Source organism: Thamnophis elegans, chromosome 4 (genome assembly GCF_009769535.1).
Source record: "Thamnophis elegans isolate rThaEle1 chromosome 4, rThaEle1.pri, whole genome shotgun sequence".
NCBI lineage: Eukaryota > Metazoa > Chordata > Lepidosauria > Squamata > Colubridae > Thamnophis > Thamnophis elegans.
Genome location: NC_045544.1, coordinates 123,186,537 through 123,202,622, shown reverse-complemented (window position 1 = coordinate 123,202,622; position 16,086 = coordinate 123,186,537). Strand labels below are relative to the sequence as shown.

The 16,086-nt window shown below is 40.0% G+C and overlaps 1 protein-coding gene across 1 annotated transcript in view; it reads left to right on the top strand.

Moving 5' to 3' along the window:
• Nucleotides 1–13,525, top strand: part of MYL10 (myosin light chain 10) — a 30,682-nt gene extending 17,157 nt beyond the window's left edge. Inside the window, exons 4-6 of the mRNA XM_032216828.1 lie at nt 418–496; nt 10,285–10,333; nt 13,427–13,525. Of these exons, the coding sequence (XP_032072719.1) occupies nt 418–496; nt 10,285–10,333; nt 13,427–13,525 (227 nt within the window). The remainder of the gene's footprint in view (nt 1–417; nt 497–10,284; nt 10,334–13,426) is intronic.
• Nucleotides 13,526–16,086: the final 2,561 nt, after the last annotated feature.

Genomic DNA, 16,086 nt, shown 5'->3' with positions numbered 1-16,086 from the left:
TCTGCCACTGCAATTGGCAAACCATACATAGGTGTAGTAAGTTAAAATGTGGTGCAGAAGGACAAGAAGATGCTTTCAAAACTAACTCAAGATACAAGAGTGGCAGCTCATGCTTGAGTAGTAACACGGCTGCAGAAAATTGGAATTGTTCCCTTTTAGATATATCCCAAATGATTGAAAAATGCAGAACAAGTACCCGTAAACACCTGCCATAGCAGAACTGGGTGAATTACCTTAGATGGCATTGTTCAGTGGAGTTTATTCATGCTTTCAATTGCCAGACCTCAAAGATATAGGAATCAATGAAATGGTAAAAAATAATAATCAAACATTGCACATTCAACATGTCTACCATTAATGCCGGTGCAGAAAAAGTGTTCAGAGTATAAAGAATCTGATTGTTCTTTTTTTTTTTAGGCACTGATCCAGAAGAAATCATTTTGAATGCTTTCAGAGTTTTTGATCGAGAAGGGAAAGGTTACATAAAAGCAGATTAGTAAGTAGAGTTTTGCTTTTCTTCCCCCCAAAAAATCCCTTTCCTTCCTGTTGTTGTTTCTGTTGTCACCATTTTGTCTGTAGTATTGTGCCTTGTTTCAATGAGTTCTCCAAAAGATCGAATCTATTGCCACAGAAAAAAAAATCTGCTTTTAGTCCAATTTCTGTGAGGACACTGAAAGTTTTCAGTGCATTGAGATTAAGATCCACATGAAAATGCTAAATATAGAGCTTAAAGCAAAGATTATTCAAAGCTCAGTGCATTCAGATTATTAAAGGTTGGCTTTCCAAAGGTGATTCAGCTAACTAAAAGCTAGAGGAAAATCAACCGATGGAACAGCTTGACTTCAGAAATTGTAGGAGCTTCATCATCTATCAGAAATGGCGTAGGGTCTCCAGACCTACAAGGTTTGTTATTCTGTTAAAATCTGCCCCGTGATTGTTTGCTGTTATTTATTGTCATGTTATTTTGTTCCATCTTGTAGCGTGTTTTGAATTTGTGCAGTGCACAGAACTTTCAGAGTAATGTGGTTTAATGCTTAATTTATGTTTATTTTTATTGCTTTTTAATTAATAACAAAAAACAAAATACAAACAAAAATTGTTATAACTATCATTTTAACCTACTATATTCTGTATAAACGAGTCCCATATTTCATTACACTTATCCATAAAAGTCTACATTTATAGATAATCTGCTCATAGGTAGTTTAGAGCAGAGGTGGGTTCCTGCCAGTTCTAACCTCCACAAATCTACCGTGCCGTTTAGAACCAGTTCCAGCTCCCTCCCCCTGCCCGTCCGCACCACGCTTGCCCCATCCACCGCTCACTGATTGGCTGGCTCACTAATCGCCCCGCCTGCCTCTAAGAGTCCTATCTAAACCTTAAAATCTTAAAGCTGTCAAGTTTGAACACCCCCTTTTTTTCCTAAAAGGTTAGGGGTGCAAGGGTCTTGTAACTTGACAGCTTTAAGACTTGTGTGCTTCAAATGCCAGAGTTTCTGAGCCAACATTTTGGTTGCTAAGCAAGAGCGTTGTTAAGTGAGTTTCACCACATTTTACAAGTTGGCCATGCCCACCCAGTCACATGACTGCCAAGCCACTTCCACCCAGTCACATGACCACCAAGCCACTCCCACAAGATGTGGCCAAAAGAGGCCACATCTACAGAAGAGGTTCTAAAATTTTTGAAACCCACCACTGGTTTAGAGCATGTGTAAAATAAATAAGGAATCCTTCCTTGCTGTGCTGTCCCACAGGTGGTGTTAGGGACAATGAATTAGGACCATACATTAGGTTCCAGTTAAGATGATTTATTGCTCATACCTATACACAAGAATCTAGGCAACTAATGACCAACACTAAATGGCACTAAATTAAGACTCAATGGAATTCAAGAGTGGTTGGACTTAAACCATTTGTGGGAATGTAACAATTCTAGGCTTATTACTCACTTGGCTCCACCCCCTGGCTCTGCCTGCTCTTCTCCTACAGGTGGACTGGGAGCAAAGTTTCTATAATTCCCAGTGGAGGATAATTGGGCTTATCATGCCAAAATATATTGAAAGAATCAGGTTGGGAAAAGCTACATTAACCTGAGACTAAAATGTGATATTAGTATATAATATATAAACTCAGGGTTTGTCTTGCTGGGAATGATCACACTAGTAGCAACCAGTCTTCTGTAAACCAGTTAGATTTGCTAACAACTCCATTCTTTCATCACAAGAGAACCTCATGTTACTTGTTAGACCTAAGGGTAATATTGATCCTTACAGATCTATTTCATGACTATATTTTGACATTCAGCACCATTTATACACTCCCATCATTTAGACCAAGGGTGTCAAACTCAAGGCCCGGGGCCAGATCCGGCCCCTGGGGTGCTAAGATGTGGCTTGCGGGACTGCCCTGGAAACAGCAAAGGACCGGCCCGTGGTGCCTCTGCCAGCTAAAACGGAGCTTGAGAGGGCCTTCCCGAACTCTATTTTCTCTGGCAGAAGATTGCAGGAAGCAGCTGAATCCAAAAATGGAGCTTGGGAGCCTGTTTTCGCTGACAGAGCACTCTGGCCACCACAGGTACCCTCGACATGAGTTGCAATGAGCTGGCCACACCCATCCTGGCCCCCGGAGGTCAAACACAACCCTGATATGGCCCTCAATAAAATCGGGTTTGACACCCCTGATTTAGACGTTGAAATCTAATTGTTATTTATTTATTAGAGCCTCTCTTGGAGAATTTGTCCTGTTCATGAAAGGGTTGCTATTAATTAATATCATTTTTCCATTTTAAATTTGTTTAAAAGAGAGAGAAATGGCAATAGCAAAATAACTCCCTTCCCCCTCAAACTTGGCCATGCTTGACCTTTTAACAAAAACGTTGGTCTTATTAACCTCCTTTTGGGGCGCATTTCATTTTTTCCACTGGAGATATTTTTACTTCTTGCTTGGGAAGCTATGACTCATTTGGAAGATTTGAAACAGATTATATGTATGCACACACCACACACCCACACATACATGCATATATCCATGCACCATCCTCCTAGGGCATCCATACTGATGAGCCCAAAAATCAGGCACAAAGCATGCTTGAACATCAGAAAGCTACAAAACTGCAATTATTGTTTTCTGCTTTTTTCAAAAAATAATAGTTGAGTTGCTGTAAGAAAAGCCCCATATATCTGAATCCAACTAGAATTGGTTGGAAATTAATTGCCCTCAAAATTTAGCCATCAACCTGCCTGTTCCTAGGGCCTGGAATATCTGAGGCTTTCCCCTCTGCACTCTTGGGGTGGGGGGAATTCTCCTTTATCTTGCTTCCTGCCTTATCTAATTAGCTAAAGGGATGCTCAGTTTTCTGTCTAACAGGAAATCAATGCAGAGGGTAGTAATTTCTAGCAGTGGGAATTCAGTCGTCTACTTCCTACCTAGGACCAGTTTCTTAATCCTTAACTGGAATAGTTGCAACATTTTCTGCCAATTTATTTTATGGGAGTTTTCTGTCTTGTTAAACAAGGCCAGCAACTGTCTAAGACAACTGTTGTTTCAGGATGGGGCAAAGGCCCTGGAGCTCACCCATAACTGGGGAACCATCAAACAAATGGATGTTTTTTTTATTTGAAAAAACTAATTAATTGGTACTTTTCACTCAGACAATAAAAAGACAAAATTAAATTATAACCCCAAGAGTTATTGTACAATCTGGGGTTTTCCCACACCCTTCTCTGTACTGATTTCAATGGATAAAAAATAACAGGGGAACCAAACACTGATCTATTATATATATGGATGGATGGATGGATGGATGGATGTTTGTTCCAGGATAACTCTGGAACGCCTTGAGCAATTTCAACCAAACTTGGTACACGAATGACTTACCCTCTGGAGACAAACACTGTGGGGGTAAGACACACACTGTGGTGTGTGTGTCTGTGTGTATCTGTGTGTGTGTTCCAGCATAACTCTGGAATGCCTGGGCATTTAAAGAGAGCAAGTGTGGCATCCTAGAGCGGCAATTGTTTGTGATGTCATGGGAGGGGGAACGGAGCCTGATTAGGCCAGTACAGCAGTAGGCCTAAGAAGGGAGCTTGATTAGGTCATTACAGAGGACTTTGGTTGAGCGTGCCATGGCCTAAGCAGATTCCCCACCTCCACCTCACTGCGGCAGCCTGATCTGGCAGAAAACAGCTTCAGCCTGTGTTCCCGGGATCATCCTTCGCCCTAACTCAGGCATAGACTTTCCTCACACAATAGGTCTGTGAAGCAAAGGGAGCCTGATTAGGCCTTTGATTGAGCGTGCTCCCTCACACAGTGGGCCTACGAAGTGCCAGGATCATAGGCAGGACGGGGAAGAGGAGCACATGGGAGAGGGAAGGGAGAGGCCAGGGATGATTGGCATGGGAATAGGGAGAAGAAAGGCCTCTCTCAATGATTCCCTGCCAGACAAACGCTTCAACGTCTATAAATACCTGAGCAACGCTGGGTCATCAGCTAGTATAGCATGTAAAGAGAAGAAAATGTTAAGAGCAACACAATGTAAAGAACTTTTTAAGTATTTTTGATGTGTCAGGATGGGAGGTCCATATCAAAACCAAATGTATATATTTGATTTTGCTGTGTTGATTTTTCTTGAATTGAGTTTACTTTTCCTTCATGGCAGCTTTGACCATCTTCAATAATAAGGGTAATTTTATTAAAGAATTTTTTAAAAAAATATTTAGGGGAAAAAACATTTTGAGGAAGATTCTCACCTGCCACCCACACACACATCAGTTCATCAATTTATTAGAGTTTGAACTAGCTTTGATTATTTTTATAAATAACCCAAGGTGGCAAATTGTTCGTTCCTCGACCTGTTCAAGGAAATGAATGCATTCAGCGGTTCAGAATGAGGGCTGTTTTCTTTTAGAAAATTTTGATAAAACAAGGAGTGAAATATAAGATTCCTCAACTTAAGAGGCTCAGTTTTAGGAGCTGTGGTGGCCCAATGGTTAGAATGCAGTATTGCAGGCTAATTCTGCTGACTGCTGGCTGCCTTCAGTTTGGCAGTTTGATTCTTATCAGCTCAAGGTTGACTCAGCCTTCCATTCTTCCGAGGTTGGTAAAATGAGGACCCAGATTGTTGGGGGCAATATGCACTGTAAAGCGGTATATAAGTCTAAGTGCTAAATTGCATAATCTTAAGCATGCAATCATTAAAAAAAGAGATTGCTAAATGTTATTGCTATCACTCATCGTTTAATTACCATTCAAAGTTACAATTGTCGTCCTCCCCCCAATGTATTTATGACCTGCTTCGATGTTCTGATAGCCACCTCCCCTCCCACAGTCATGTGACTGCAGTTCAGTCACTTGGCAACCATCCCACATCTATGGCCATTTGCAGTACAACTTACAAAGTTTTTGCTGACAACTAGTATTTACTTTCAGTTTTCAACAAAAACACCTTATAATGAACAATATTTTAATAACAACCATGGATTCACTTGACCATGTGTTTTGCTTCACGACTGCTGCCAAAAAAAGTTGTAGAACCATTTCGTTTCACAGCCATTATGAGCTTATGACGTCACAACTTACGACCATAATGTATAGGCTCCAGTATGATCATACGTTGAGGACTACATATAGTATATTATGGGAAAGAATATTTCTCCAATGTATATATGACTGGCTGGCATAAAAATAGGAGTGGTTAGAGTGCAGTACTGCAGGCTACTTCAGCTGACTACTAGCTGCAGTTCAGCAGTTCAAATCTCATTGACTCAAGGTTGACTCAGCCTTCCATCCTTCCGAGGTGGGTAAAATGAGGACCCAGATTGGTGGGGGGCAATAGGCTGACTCTATAAACCAGTTAGAGATGGCTGTAAAAGCACTACGAAATTTATATAAATATATAGTCTAAAGCAGCGGTTCTCAACCTGGGGGTCGAACGACCCTTTCACAGGGGTCGCCTAAGACCATCAGAAAAGACATATTTTCAATGGTCTTCGGAACTAAGACACTTGCGTGGCAGTGTTTGGAGCCAGGGGAGCAGTGCAGCAGGCGCTGCCTTGCGAAAGGGAGGGACTACCTGACAAGAGCAGCAGTGCAAGGACAGCCAGCGCCCAGCCAATTGCAACACGAGAGGCACCGGCGGGTGGATCGGACTGCTTCGCTTGACGATGGGAGGGGAGGGGGGAGAATGGAGTGCCAGAGAGGCAGTGTCCTGAGAGGTGATTGGACCAAGTTCGGCCTCCCAGCGAGGAGGGGAGAGGACGCTGGGAAGAAGGAGCTGAGAACTGGGGCGGGAAGGATGGCGACAATGTCCCTTCAGTCCGCAGCCTCCTCCTCCTCGGAGACTCGGAAGTTCACATGGGAAAAAAGGTAGCCGTCACAAAACATCTTCAGCAGCCACTTTGAAAAAAAATAAAGCACAACATCTTTTTAGTTTTAAGTTTTAAGCTTCCATGCTTAGAATGGAATGGAATAGGAAAATGGAATGGGAATGGCAATGAAATAGGAATAGGATGGAATAGAATAGAATAGAATAGAACAGAATAGAATGAAATAGGAATAGAATGAAATAGAAATGTTTATTGGTGAAGTGTGATAAGACACACAAGGAATTTGTCCCCAGTGCACCAACTCACTGTACATATAAACAGCAAGTAATAGGTCATAGGTCATAATAATAGTTACAATCATTAGTTACAAACAACAATTGATAAATCATAAAGAACCAGTAGGACAAGATGAAAAATAGGAGGGGATATCCAACTTAGTACTGTATTTCTCTTTGACCCATTTTTTTTAGCCTCTTTCTTCTCTGTTTTATTTTTATTTTGTTACCAACTGAAATGTTTCATGGACTTTTTGTAACAAGGTTGGAGATTATGTTATATTATATATATTATTTTCATTAGCAAACCATTTCACAATATATAATCACATGTTGTTTTTGTGATTAATCACTATGCTTTAATTATGTTCAATTTGTAATGATAAAAATACATCCTGCATACCTGATATTTACATTACGATTCATAACAGTAGCAAAATTACAGTTATGAAGTAGCAACAAGAATAATTTTATGGTTGGGGATCACAACAGCATGAGGAACTGTATGAAAGGGTCACGACATTGGGAAGGTTGAGAACCACTGGTCTAAAGTATATAGGTATATAAATCTAAGTGCTAGTGCTAAGTGCTATTTGTGGCATATTGGCCAAGCTGGGCCCAAACTGATAGGTCCTGTTCCCGCTGGTTGTGGAGAAGGTTGCGTGTGGCAGAAATACACTTTGTGTGTGCTATTGCTTTGCTATTCTCATGCAAGGACTGAAGAAGCTTCTTGGATGAGAAGTGAAATGACTTCAAACGGCGGGGGAATCCATTGTCTTTTGAAAAAGCACCTTTGGGACATGAAGAATGGGAAGTTTATTTCTGAAAAATGGCAGAATGTTGTCTTTTAATCCAGATTTGCTTCAGTGTTAGGCAATCTGATTTATAGTATATCATCTATTTAAGCCTTAAGAATTAAGTAGGCCTCTGATGGAACCCTAAAAGCTTTGGAGCCTTTCTGGACACATATCCAGACATGAAATACCATGTCATTGGCCCTATGAAATCTTTCTTGAAGCAGCATCCCAATTAATAAAACACAATTGTTTCCATTTCTGTTTAAGTAGCCCTGTAGGATTTACCAGTCTTGTTTTAATACTGGAACTGGATGAGTCTGGGACTGCGGATCCTGTCATCTGGTGCGCCACATCAAGGACACTGGGCGGGTACTCATTTATGAAAATCTTATGAAGATCTGTGATCTTGTTCTTGTTGGACATCTTTTCTTTTCATACCCTCTGGGGAAACAAATATTATGGAAAACAACAACTGCAGAAAGTTCTCTGTTTGGAAAATCTGCATCTTTGTTTCTCTATAAAATAAATAATGGAAAATGTGGAGGGATTTTTTTTGCCCCCGGACCTCTTTATATGACAAGATGTGAAATGCTTAGGATTGTATCTGAACTGCATTTATTCATCCTTGCTTTGTCCTTTCCCATCCTAACTACCTCTTTATTTATTTATTTTTTTAATTTGGTTTGTCAAACATGTACAAGGTAACAGATGTAAATATAAACACGGACATGAACAAAGAAAATGAGTGAAAAAAAATGGGGACAGTAGGACAGGGACGGGAGGCACACTGGTGCGTTTATGCACACACCCTTTACCTAGGAATGGGGTGAGGTCCATGGTAGACAGTTTGAGGTTGAAGCTGTGGGGGTTTGAGGATGCAACAATGGAGTCAGGTAGAGCATTCGAGGCATTGACCATTCTGTTGCGGAAGTCATATTTTCTGCAATCAAGTTAGGAGCGGTTAACCTTCAGTTTGTATCTATTGTTTGCCCATGGGTTATTGAGGTTGAAGCGGAAGTAGTCGATGACAGGTAGGAAGTTGTAGCAGGCAATTTTGTGTACTAGAGGGTGAAAATTTGGGAGCGTCTTACACTAAATGCAGCATTTTTTATCTCCCGAAACCCCGCCCCACGCATCCCGATTTTCACAAAATCGAGGGTGTTTTTGCCCTCCCCAGGCCCCAAGAGCACTCTACAGGCCTCCCATACCCTCTGCATGCCCTGTTTGGAGTTATTGTTTGCAAAAAAACAAAGCATGCAGAGGGTTTGGGAGGCCTGCAGAGTGCGCCTAGGGTCCACGGAGGCCAAAACCTTTTTTTAAAAAGAATTTTTACCTCTTCAAAATCTTGGTACGTCTTATACTCCGGTGCGTCTCATAGTCAGAAAAATTTGGTAACTTTCTGAAAAGGTAATTGAAATAAAAATGTCAGAGATTCTGGTGGCACCTCAAAGATTAATAAATTGACCATAGAGAATGAGAGTTTCATGGACTCTCATGAATCTACTTCAATGTAGTCACCTGACTCATATATTTATTTGAGTATAGAGATGTAAAGAAGGGAAAGGGTGGAGAATGGGGCCATAAGGCCATAAGGAAGCAACAAACTAGAAATTATTCTAGTTCAGAATAGTTTTTCACCCTTGGGAAGTTTAAGTTAGGTGGACTTTAACTTCATAGCAAGTATTATCCTGCCCCATTCAGTGTAGAGGAGAGGGAGGGAGGAGTACCTTATAGTAAATGATACATGGAACAATTCCTTTTGCACCTTTCAGTGATCACACAGTGTGTGTATGTGTGTGTGTGTTTGTGTGTGTGTTTGTGTGTGTGTTTGTGTGTGTGTATGTACCAGTGGTGGGTTTCAAAATTTTTAGAACCTCTTCTGTAGGTGTGGCCTGCTTTGTGGGAGTGGCTAGCAGGCCATGTGACCAGGTGGGAGTGGCTTGCCAGGCATGTGACCGAGTGGGAGTGGTTTGGCAATCATGTGACTGGGTGGGCATGGCCAACTTGTAAAATGTGGTGAAACTCACTTAACAACGCTCTTGCTTAGCAACCAAAATGTTGGCTCAGAAACTCTGGCATTTGAAGGACGCAAGTCTTAAAGCTGTCACGTTACAAGACCTTTGCACCCCTAACCCTTTAGAAAAAAAATCCCCAGTGGTGTTCAAACTTGACAGCTTTAAGACTTGTGGACTTCAACTCCCAGAATTCCTCCTCTCGCTCTTCATCTTGATGATGTGCGGACGGGCGGAGGGAGGGAGCTGGAACCGGTTCTAAACGGCACTGTAGATTTGTAGAACCTCTTCTATAGAACTGGCAGGAACCCACCCCTGGTATGTATGTATGTATGTATTCTCAGCTTACAGCAGTTTGTTTGGTGACCATTCAAAATTACAATGGCACTGGAAAAAGTGACTTATCACCATTTTTCACACAACTATTGTAGCATCCCCATAGCCATGTGAGCAAAATTCAGGTGCTTGGCAACAGACTCATATTTATGACAATTGCAACGATCCCCTCTGGAACTTTCTGACAAGCCACGTCATTGGGGAGGTTAGATTCACATAACAACCATGTTTCTAATTTAACAACAGTGATTCACTTGACAACTGTGGCAAGAAAGTTCATAAAATGGGACAAAATTCACTTACCAAATGTTTCTCGTAGCAACATAAATGTTGAGGTCAATTGTGATCATAAGTCAAGAACTAACTGTACTATTCACCGCTATCAATTTCCTTTTAGTATCAGAGACAGCATTGCATTGATAAAGCAACTTGGCCAGTCATCTTTATGCTATTTTTAATTTAATTTTCCTTTACTTTATCTCTTTTATTTTTTATTTTATTTTGCTTTATTCCATTTACTTTATCTATTTTACTTGATACAGTATGAAAGAAGTGCTCATGACGCAAGCCGACCGGTTCACTGAGGAAGAGGTAAGATTTACTTCATCATGAAAGCTGCATGCATCCCACATATTTTTTTTCCCTATTTGACAAGAATAATTTTCATGGCAGGAAGTGCTGGGAAGGATTTTGTGGTCAAAACATGATGTAAAGAATTATAATTTTTCCACAAGAGTTTGGCGATTCCTGAATACATGGGAAGAGCTGCTTCTGGTTATATAAACACTCTTTAAAAATCTGTTATCCCTCCACTCCTCCACCCCAAATTAGGAACCTAGCAGGTCCAAATTGTGGTAAGAAGGATTGTTCTTATCTTCTCTGCCACAGACCTGTGGCACCATTGAACACTGAAAAAAGGACTTTGTTGATTTCAATGGGGTGCACTTTACAATGAGCATCACTTCTGAGTTATCCAACTGTGCCAGGTGGGTGGATTGCTGCTGGTTTTACTACCGGTTCGCAATCCGCATGCAACTTGCACTGTACACACGTGCACTGTTCATAGTAAATTGCTCTTTGTGCATGCAGTGACACGCAGTCACTAAAAAACCAAAATGGCAGCACCCAGCAATGGCGAAGGAATGAGTTCCCGGGGCATGAAAGGTCTGGGTCGCTGCCATTTCTGTGACCCAGGTCTGAATTCCACTACCAGTTTGGCCGAATTGGGCCAAATCGGCAGCAACCCATTTCTGAACTGTGTCCTCTATAAGATTCCACTCTAGCATCTCCTCTATTGAGGAATGCTAACTAATTAAAGGGAGGGAGGGAGGGAAAGGGAAGAGGAAGGAGGGGATGAATGGAAAGGGAGGAGGAAAGGGAGGGAGGAGATGAGAGGGGAAAGGAGAAAGGAAAGGAAAGGAAGGCAAGGCAAGGCAAGAGAGGAAGGGAAGGGAAAGGAAGGGAGGAGAGGGAAGGGAAGGAAAGAGAAAGGGAAGGGAGGGGAAATGGAAGGGAAGGAAAGGAAGGGAAAGGAAGGGAAGGATCAAAATCCATCTCTCATGCATGCTCCCATTCAGTATTTTTCAAATTTGGCAGCTTTAAGATCTGTCGAGTTTAAGATGCATGAAGTTCAACCCAAACATACTGGAGAGATCCTGGAGGGTTGAAACCTACAACTCTTAAAGTCCACACATCTTAAAGTTGCCAAGCTTGAAAAATACTTAATGGGAGCATCCACAAGAGATGGTTTTTGAGTCTCTGCTTCACATATTTAATAAAACCTTAGGAAGAACTTCATGAAATTACAAGCTGTTCAACAGCAAAATGCATTCCTGTGAATGAAAAAGGATTTAATTTTCTCAGAGGTTTTTCAACAAAGGTGGTTGCTCATCAAGACAAATCTAGAGCAGAAGCATCTGATGTATTGTGCCAGCAGCCACTGTTGAAAAGAGAAAGGAATAGATTTTTAAGAACTTTTTTCATTTTGGAAGAGTGGTAAAAATGACTGAACTCCTTTTTTAAAAAACTGAAGGGTCCCAAATGCTTTAGTTTTTCCTTAAGAAGAAGTCTCAATAATGTTTCTTGCCTTTTTTAAAACATCTATTCAACACTACACTACTTTTTCTTTTGTGATGAAATAACCAAAAATATATCATATGAAGACCTGAAAGATCAGATTAGAAACAGATGGTTGTGGAGAAAATCTATGTAGCGGCTAATAGTCTGCAACAAATAGATGACACCAGTGGTGGGATTCAATTTTTTTTTACTACCGGTTCTGTGGGGGTGACTTGGTGGGCGTGGCATGGTGGGTGTGGCAAGGGAAGGGTACTGTAGAATCTCCATTCCCTCCCAATCAGCTGGGACTTGGGAGGCAGAGAATAGATGGGGGCGGGGCCAGTCAGAGGTGGTATTTACCTGTTCTCTGAACTACTCAAAATTTCCGCTACTGGTTCTCCAGAACTGTACACTAAGAACTGGCATATCTCTTTAGCTATCTAACTATCCCTAACCTTCAAAAGTTATCTGTTTTTATCTATACATGTGAATAGATATGTAAATATAATGGTAACAATTCACTCCATTTTGACAAATGTGCCCCTTGCAATTTTGTGCCATCTTAAGTGGGGTTTTGTGAATTTTTTTGCCTAAAATCTCATGATTTCTAGTCAGAATGCCTACTTTTTGCAAGATTTGAAACTGAAAAAGAAGTGGGCCATTTAAAAAGGCTAACTTCCACTATTCAAATTCAATATAGGAATACTGCAGATTCAAGCATCTTATGTTGCTAATATCTGTGCAAGAGGCTAAGAGTAACCACATTCTGCATTCATATAAGATTCCCCCACTCCTAATAATAGATTTGAAATTTGTCCCATTTTTAGAGCATATTATGTTTGACTGGATTGCCCACAATCAAAATATTGTATTTTTATCGCAATTGCAACCAGTATTCATGTGAAAACCAGATTTATTGCCTCTATATGATCATTCTTAATAATACATAGTTCTTAACTTAAAGCTGTAACAGAGCTTGGGATTTCCATCAAAAGTCATTGCTGCCATAAGTCAAGGCTTGAGACCAATCTGATTTTATGATATTTTTTGTGATGATCACTAAGAAAACTCCATGGTTGTTAAGCCAGTCAATGCATTATATGGATTTTTTTTGCTGGAAACTGCCTAAAACCCCCAGTTTCTAGCAAAATATATTGTAAATTGTATCAGGTGAATATAGAACTTTGCAACTAGCTGTAAAAGTGAGTTGATTGACAAACACTTGAAATGCGGTCATGAGATTGCGGGTTGTGTGTGTACCACTGTCAGAACTCCAGAATCGAGTCGTAAGTTCCTTTGGGGGGGGCGGATTCCATCGTAACTTTGAATAGTCACTAACTCTTCTCAATTCAAAGCAGAAGACAAAACGATCAAAATGGCGGCCATGCTTTTCCTTGCAAAATCACATTTGACAATTTGTCTAATTCCACCTTCAACCGCCTGCAGTAAATTCTTGTCCAATAGCTTTGCTGTCAACACTTCATTCTTCCAAGTGTGAAGACAACAATGAATTATGTCCCTAAGGACTAGAAACCTGGTTAGGATTTGTTTTATGTATGTGGCAACTGCAATTATTAACTCTCCCCATATGTCCTTTCTAACCTTTATTTTGTACATCTTCTTCAGGTGAAGCAGACCTTCAGTGCTTTTCCTCCTGATCCCTCCGGTTATCTTGATTACAAGAATCTTGTTTATGTTATTACCCATGGGGAAGAGAACGATTAACAGGATGTTGAACTGATCCATCAAGAAAACACAATTCACCCATGTTTCTTTGGTACTGACATATTGTTCATTGGAAGCCAGATTAAAACATTATTCTAAATTACCTTGGTGGGGTTTTTTCTATTTGACAAAACTACATAATACTATTTTTTGTATGTTTTCTCCCCTGTCTCCCTATTCTTCTTCTCATATTTTCATTTTCTGCTGTTATTGTTGTCAGCAATATATAAATGGAATGTTCTTGATGAACTGGCTTTTTTATGACTTGCTGACACATCTAATATTCACCAGATGCCTTTACTGGCCAGCATGATGGTTCTTAACCTCTTCTATTTCCTTTATTAAACACTTGGGGCTGTCTTTTTTTTCCTTACTGAGGAAAAGCCTTTGTTAAACAGTCATGATTATATATAAATGTTTGACTGGGCTTAATCTGATCCCAGGCTAACCTCAGGGCCTGGTTTAAATTTGAAGGCTCAGCTGCAAAACCTGTAAATTGGAATAATATTAATATATATTTTTTCAACATGCATTTTTCCTACCATTTTAGAATTAGCTGCATGAGCTATAAAGAATCTTTAGAAACTAGTAAAAATGTTTTGCATTCAATGGTTGCATTCTTGGCAATCACTGGAGATCTCTTTTTCTCAATCTGAGGACTATACCTACACCCTGTTTTCAAAGTTATATCTATGGCAGGCAACAAAATTCCCCATAAATCATTCCGAGTGTGCTTTATTATTCCGTTAGTCCATCTTTCTATCCCTGGGGGTCAGTAACTTTTACAAGCCCCCTTAAAAACTAATTGCCTCAAATCTTAGGAGATTTGGATTATCTGACACAACATTTCAAGATAGATGACTTGCGAGATATCAGCCTTTAATTTTTTAAAAGGTAATAATTTAGTTTGGAGTTTGTTTTTGTGGGAAGTTGGTAGGCCTGCATCCGTAGTTGTCATACTGTACCACACAATTGCCAGATTCTCTTCAGAAGAGTTGGCTTTGCCAACTCTGCGTTATCCCTAAAGTGGGATTAAATATTGTAGATCTAAATTACAAGATAGGGGATTCAAAATGAGCATTAGAAGCTTCTTGAGAAGGACCAATGAAAGGAAGCTTTGCAGAGAGAGAGCCAAACTCAAAACCAAAAACAATTTACTGATTGTGAGAGCTATTAAGCAGTGGTACAGCATCCTGCTAGAACTGATGGTGCTCCATCACTGGAGGATTTCAAAGATTGGACAGTCATTTGTCTGGAATGGCATAAAGATATCTTCCTGGGACAGATAGTTGGACATGAAGATCTTCAAGGTCTCTTACCTTCCCATAGAATCTCTAAGATTCTATTTTAGACATTGTAGAAAGAGAACCATGCTAATCTATGGTATCTAAACAATCAGAAAGAGAAAGCATATTTTAAGAAGTAGCCTGCAATTCATCAGAGCTTCTTCCTTTTAATAACACTTGTTAATCAGAAAAAAAAAATATTTTTTTTCTATGATCCTTAGCAAAAGCAATTCAGGAAAGGGGCTGAGGTTTCCAAACTCTACAGCATGGCACTGGGAGTAAATCACAAGGATGACATAGGATATTTATTCAACTTATGACAACTCAGCCCAAAATTTATGTTGCTAAGTGTGATAATTTTAGGTCAGTTTTGCCTCATTTTATGACCTTTTTGCCACAGTTGTTAAGTGAATCATTACAGTTAAGTTAGTAGCATACGTCGTTGTAAAGTGAATCTGGCTTTCGATTGGCTGCTTGTCAGAAGGTCACAAAAGGGATGACATGATCCCGAGACACAGCAACCGTCATTAATATGAGCCGGTTGCGAAGTGTCCAAATTTTGTTCATGTGACCATTTGGATGCTGTAATGGTCGTAAGTGTGAAAAATGATCATAAATTGCTTTTTTTTTCAGTGCCATTGTAACTTTGAACAGTCACTAAATGAATTATAAGTCAAGGACTACATGTATTTAATAAATAGAATTGTTAGTGAGTTCATCGCAGTACCTTTGTGGTGCACAACTTAGGAACTAAGGAAATTTAGGGCTCTCTTATCTAGAGGGAAAGTGAGCTGTCTTTCATTGGAAGTCTTTAAACAAGGATTAAACAACTATCCAGGGAGACTTTAATTCTGGAGTTTGTGCATCAGGCAGGGATTAAACAGCCCACCTACAAATGTGCTTCCATTTTTACCAGTCTCTGTTTCATGTATATGTTTAATTAGGTCACTTAAAGACCAAACAATTATATATATGTAAATGCTAAATTTGATTAGTGTTAAACACGCTTAAGGTTTTTTGTGAGTTATTGGTATGCAAACTCAGCTTGTTTGGTTAGCTTATGGTTCAATCTTTGTATGAACCCAGGAAATGAATTTGTCATAATCAGATTAGGCACACAGTGTGAACACATTTCTGCATTCTATTTGGTGTGAAAGTATTGCCACAGTTACTAAAGGGCTGGATTTACATAGTGTAAATTAAGCAGAGTTACCAAACTGTAGACCCAGGACCTGAAAGAAATTCCCCCAAAATTCTTTGAAAGTTGTTTTACCA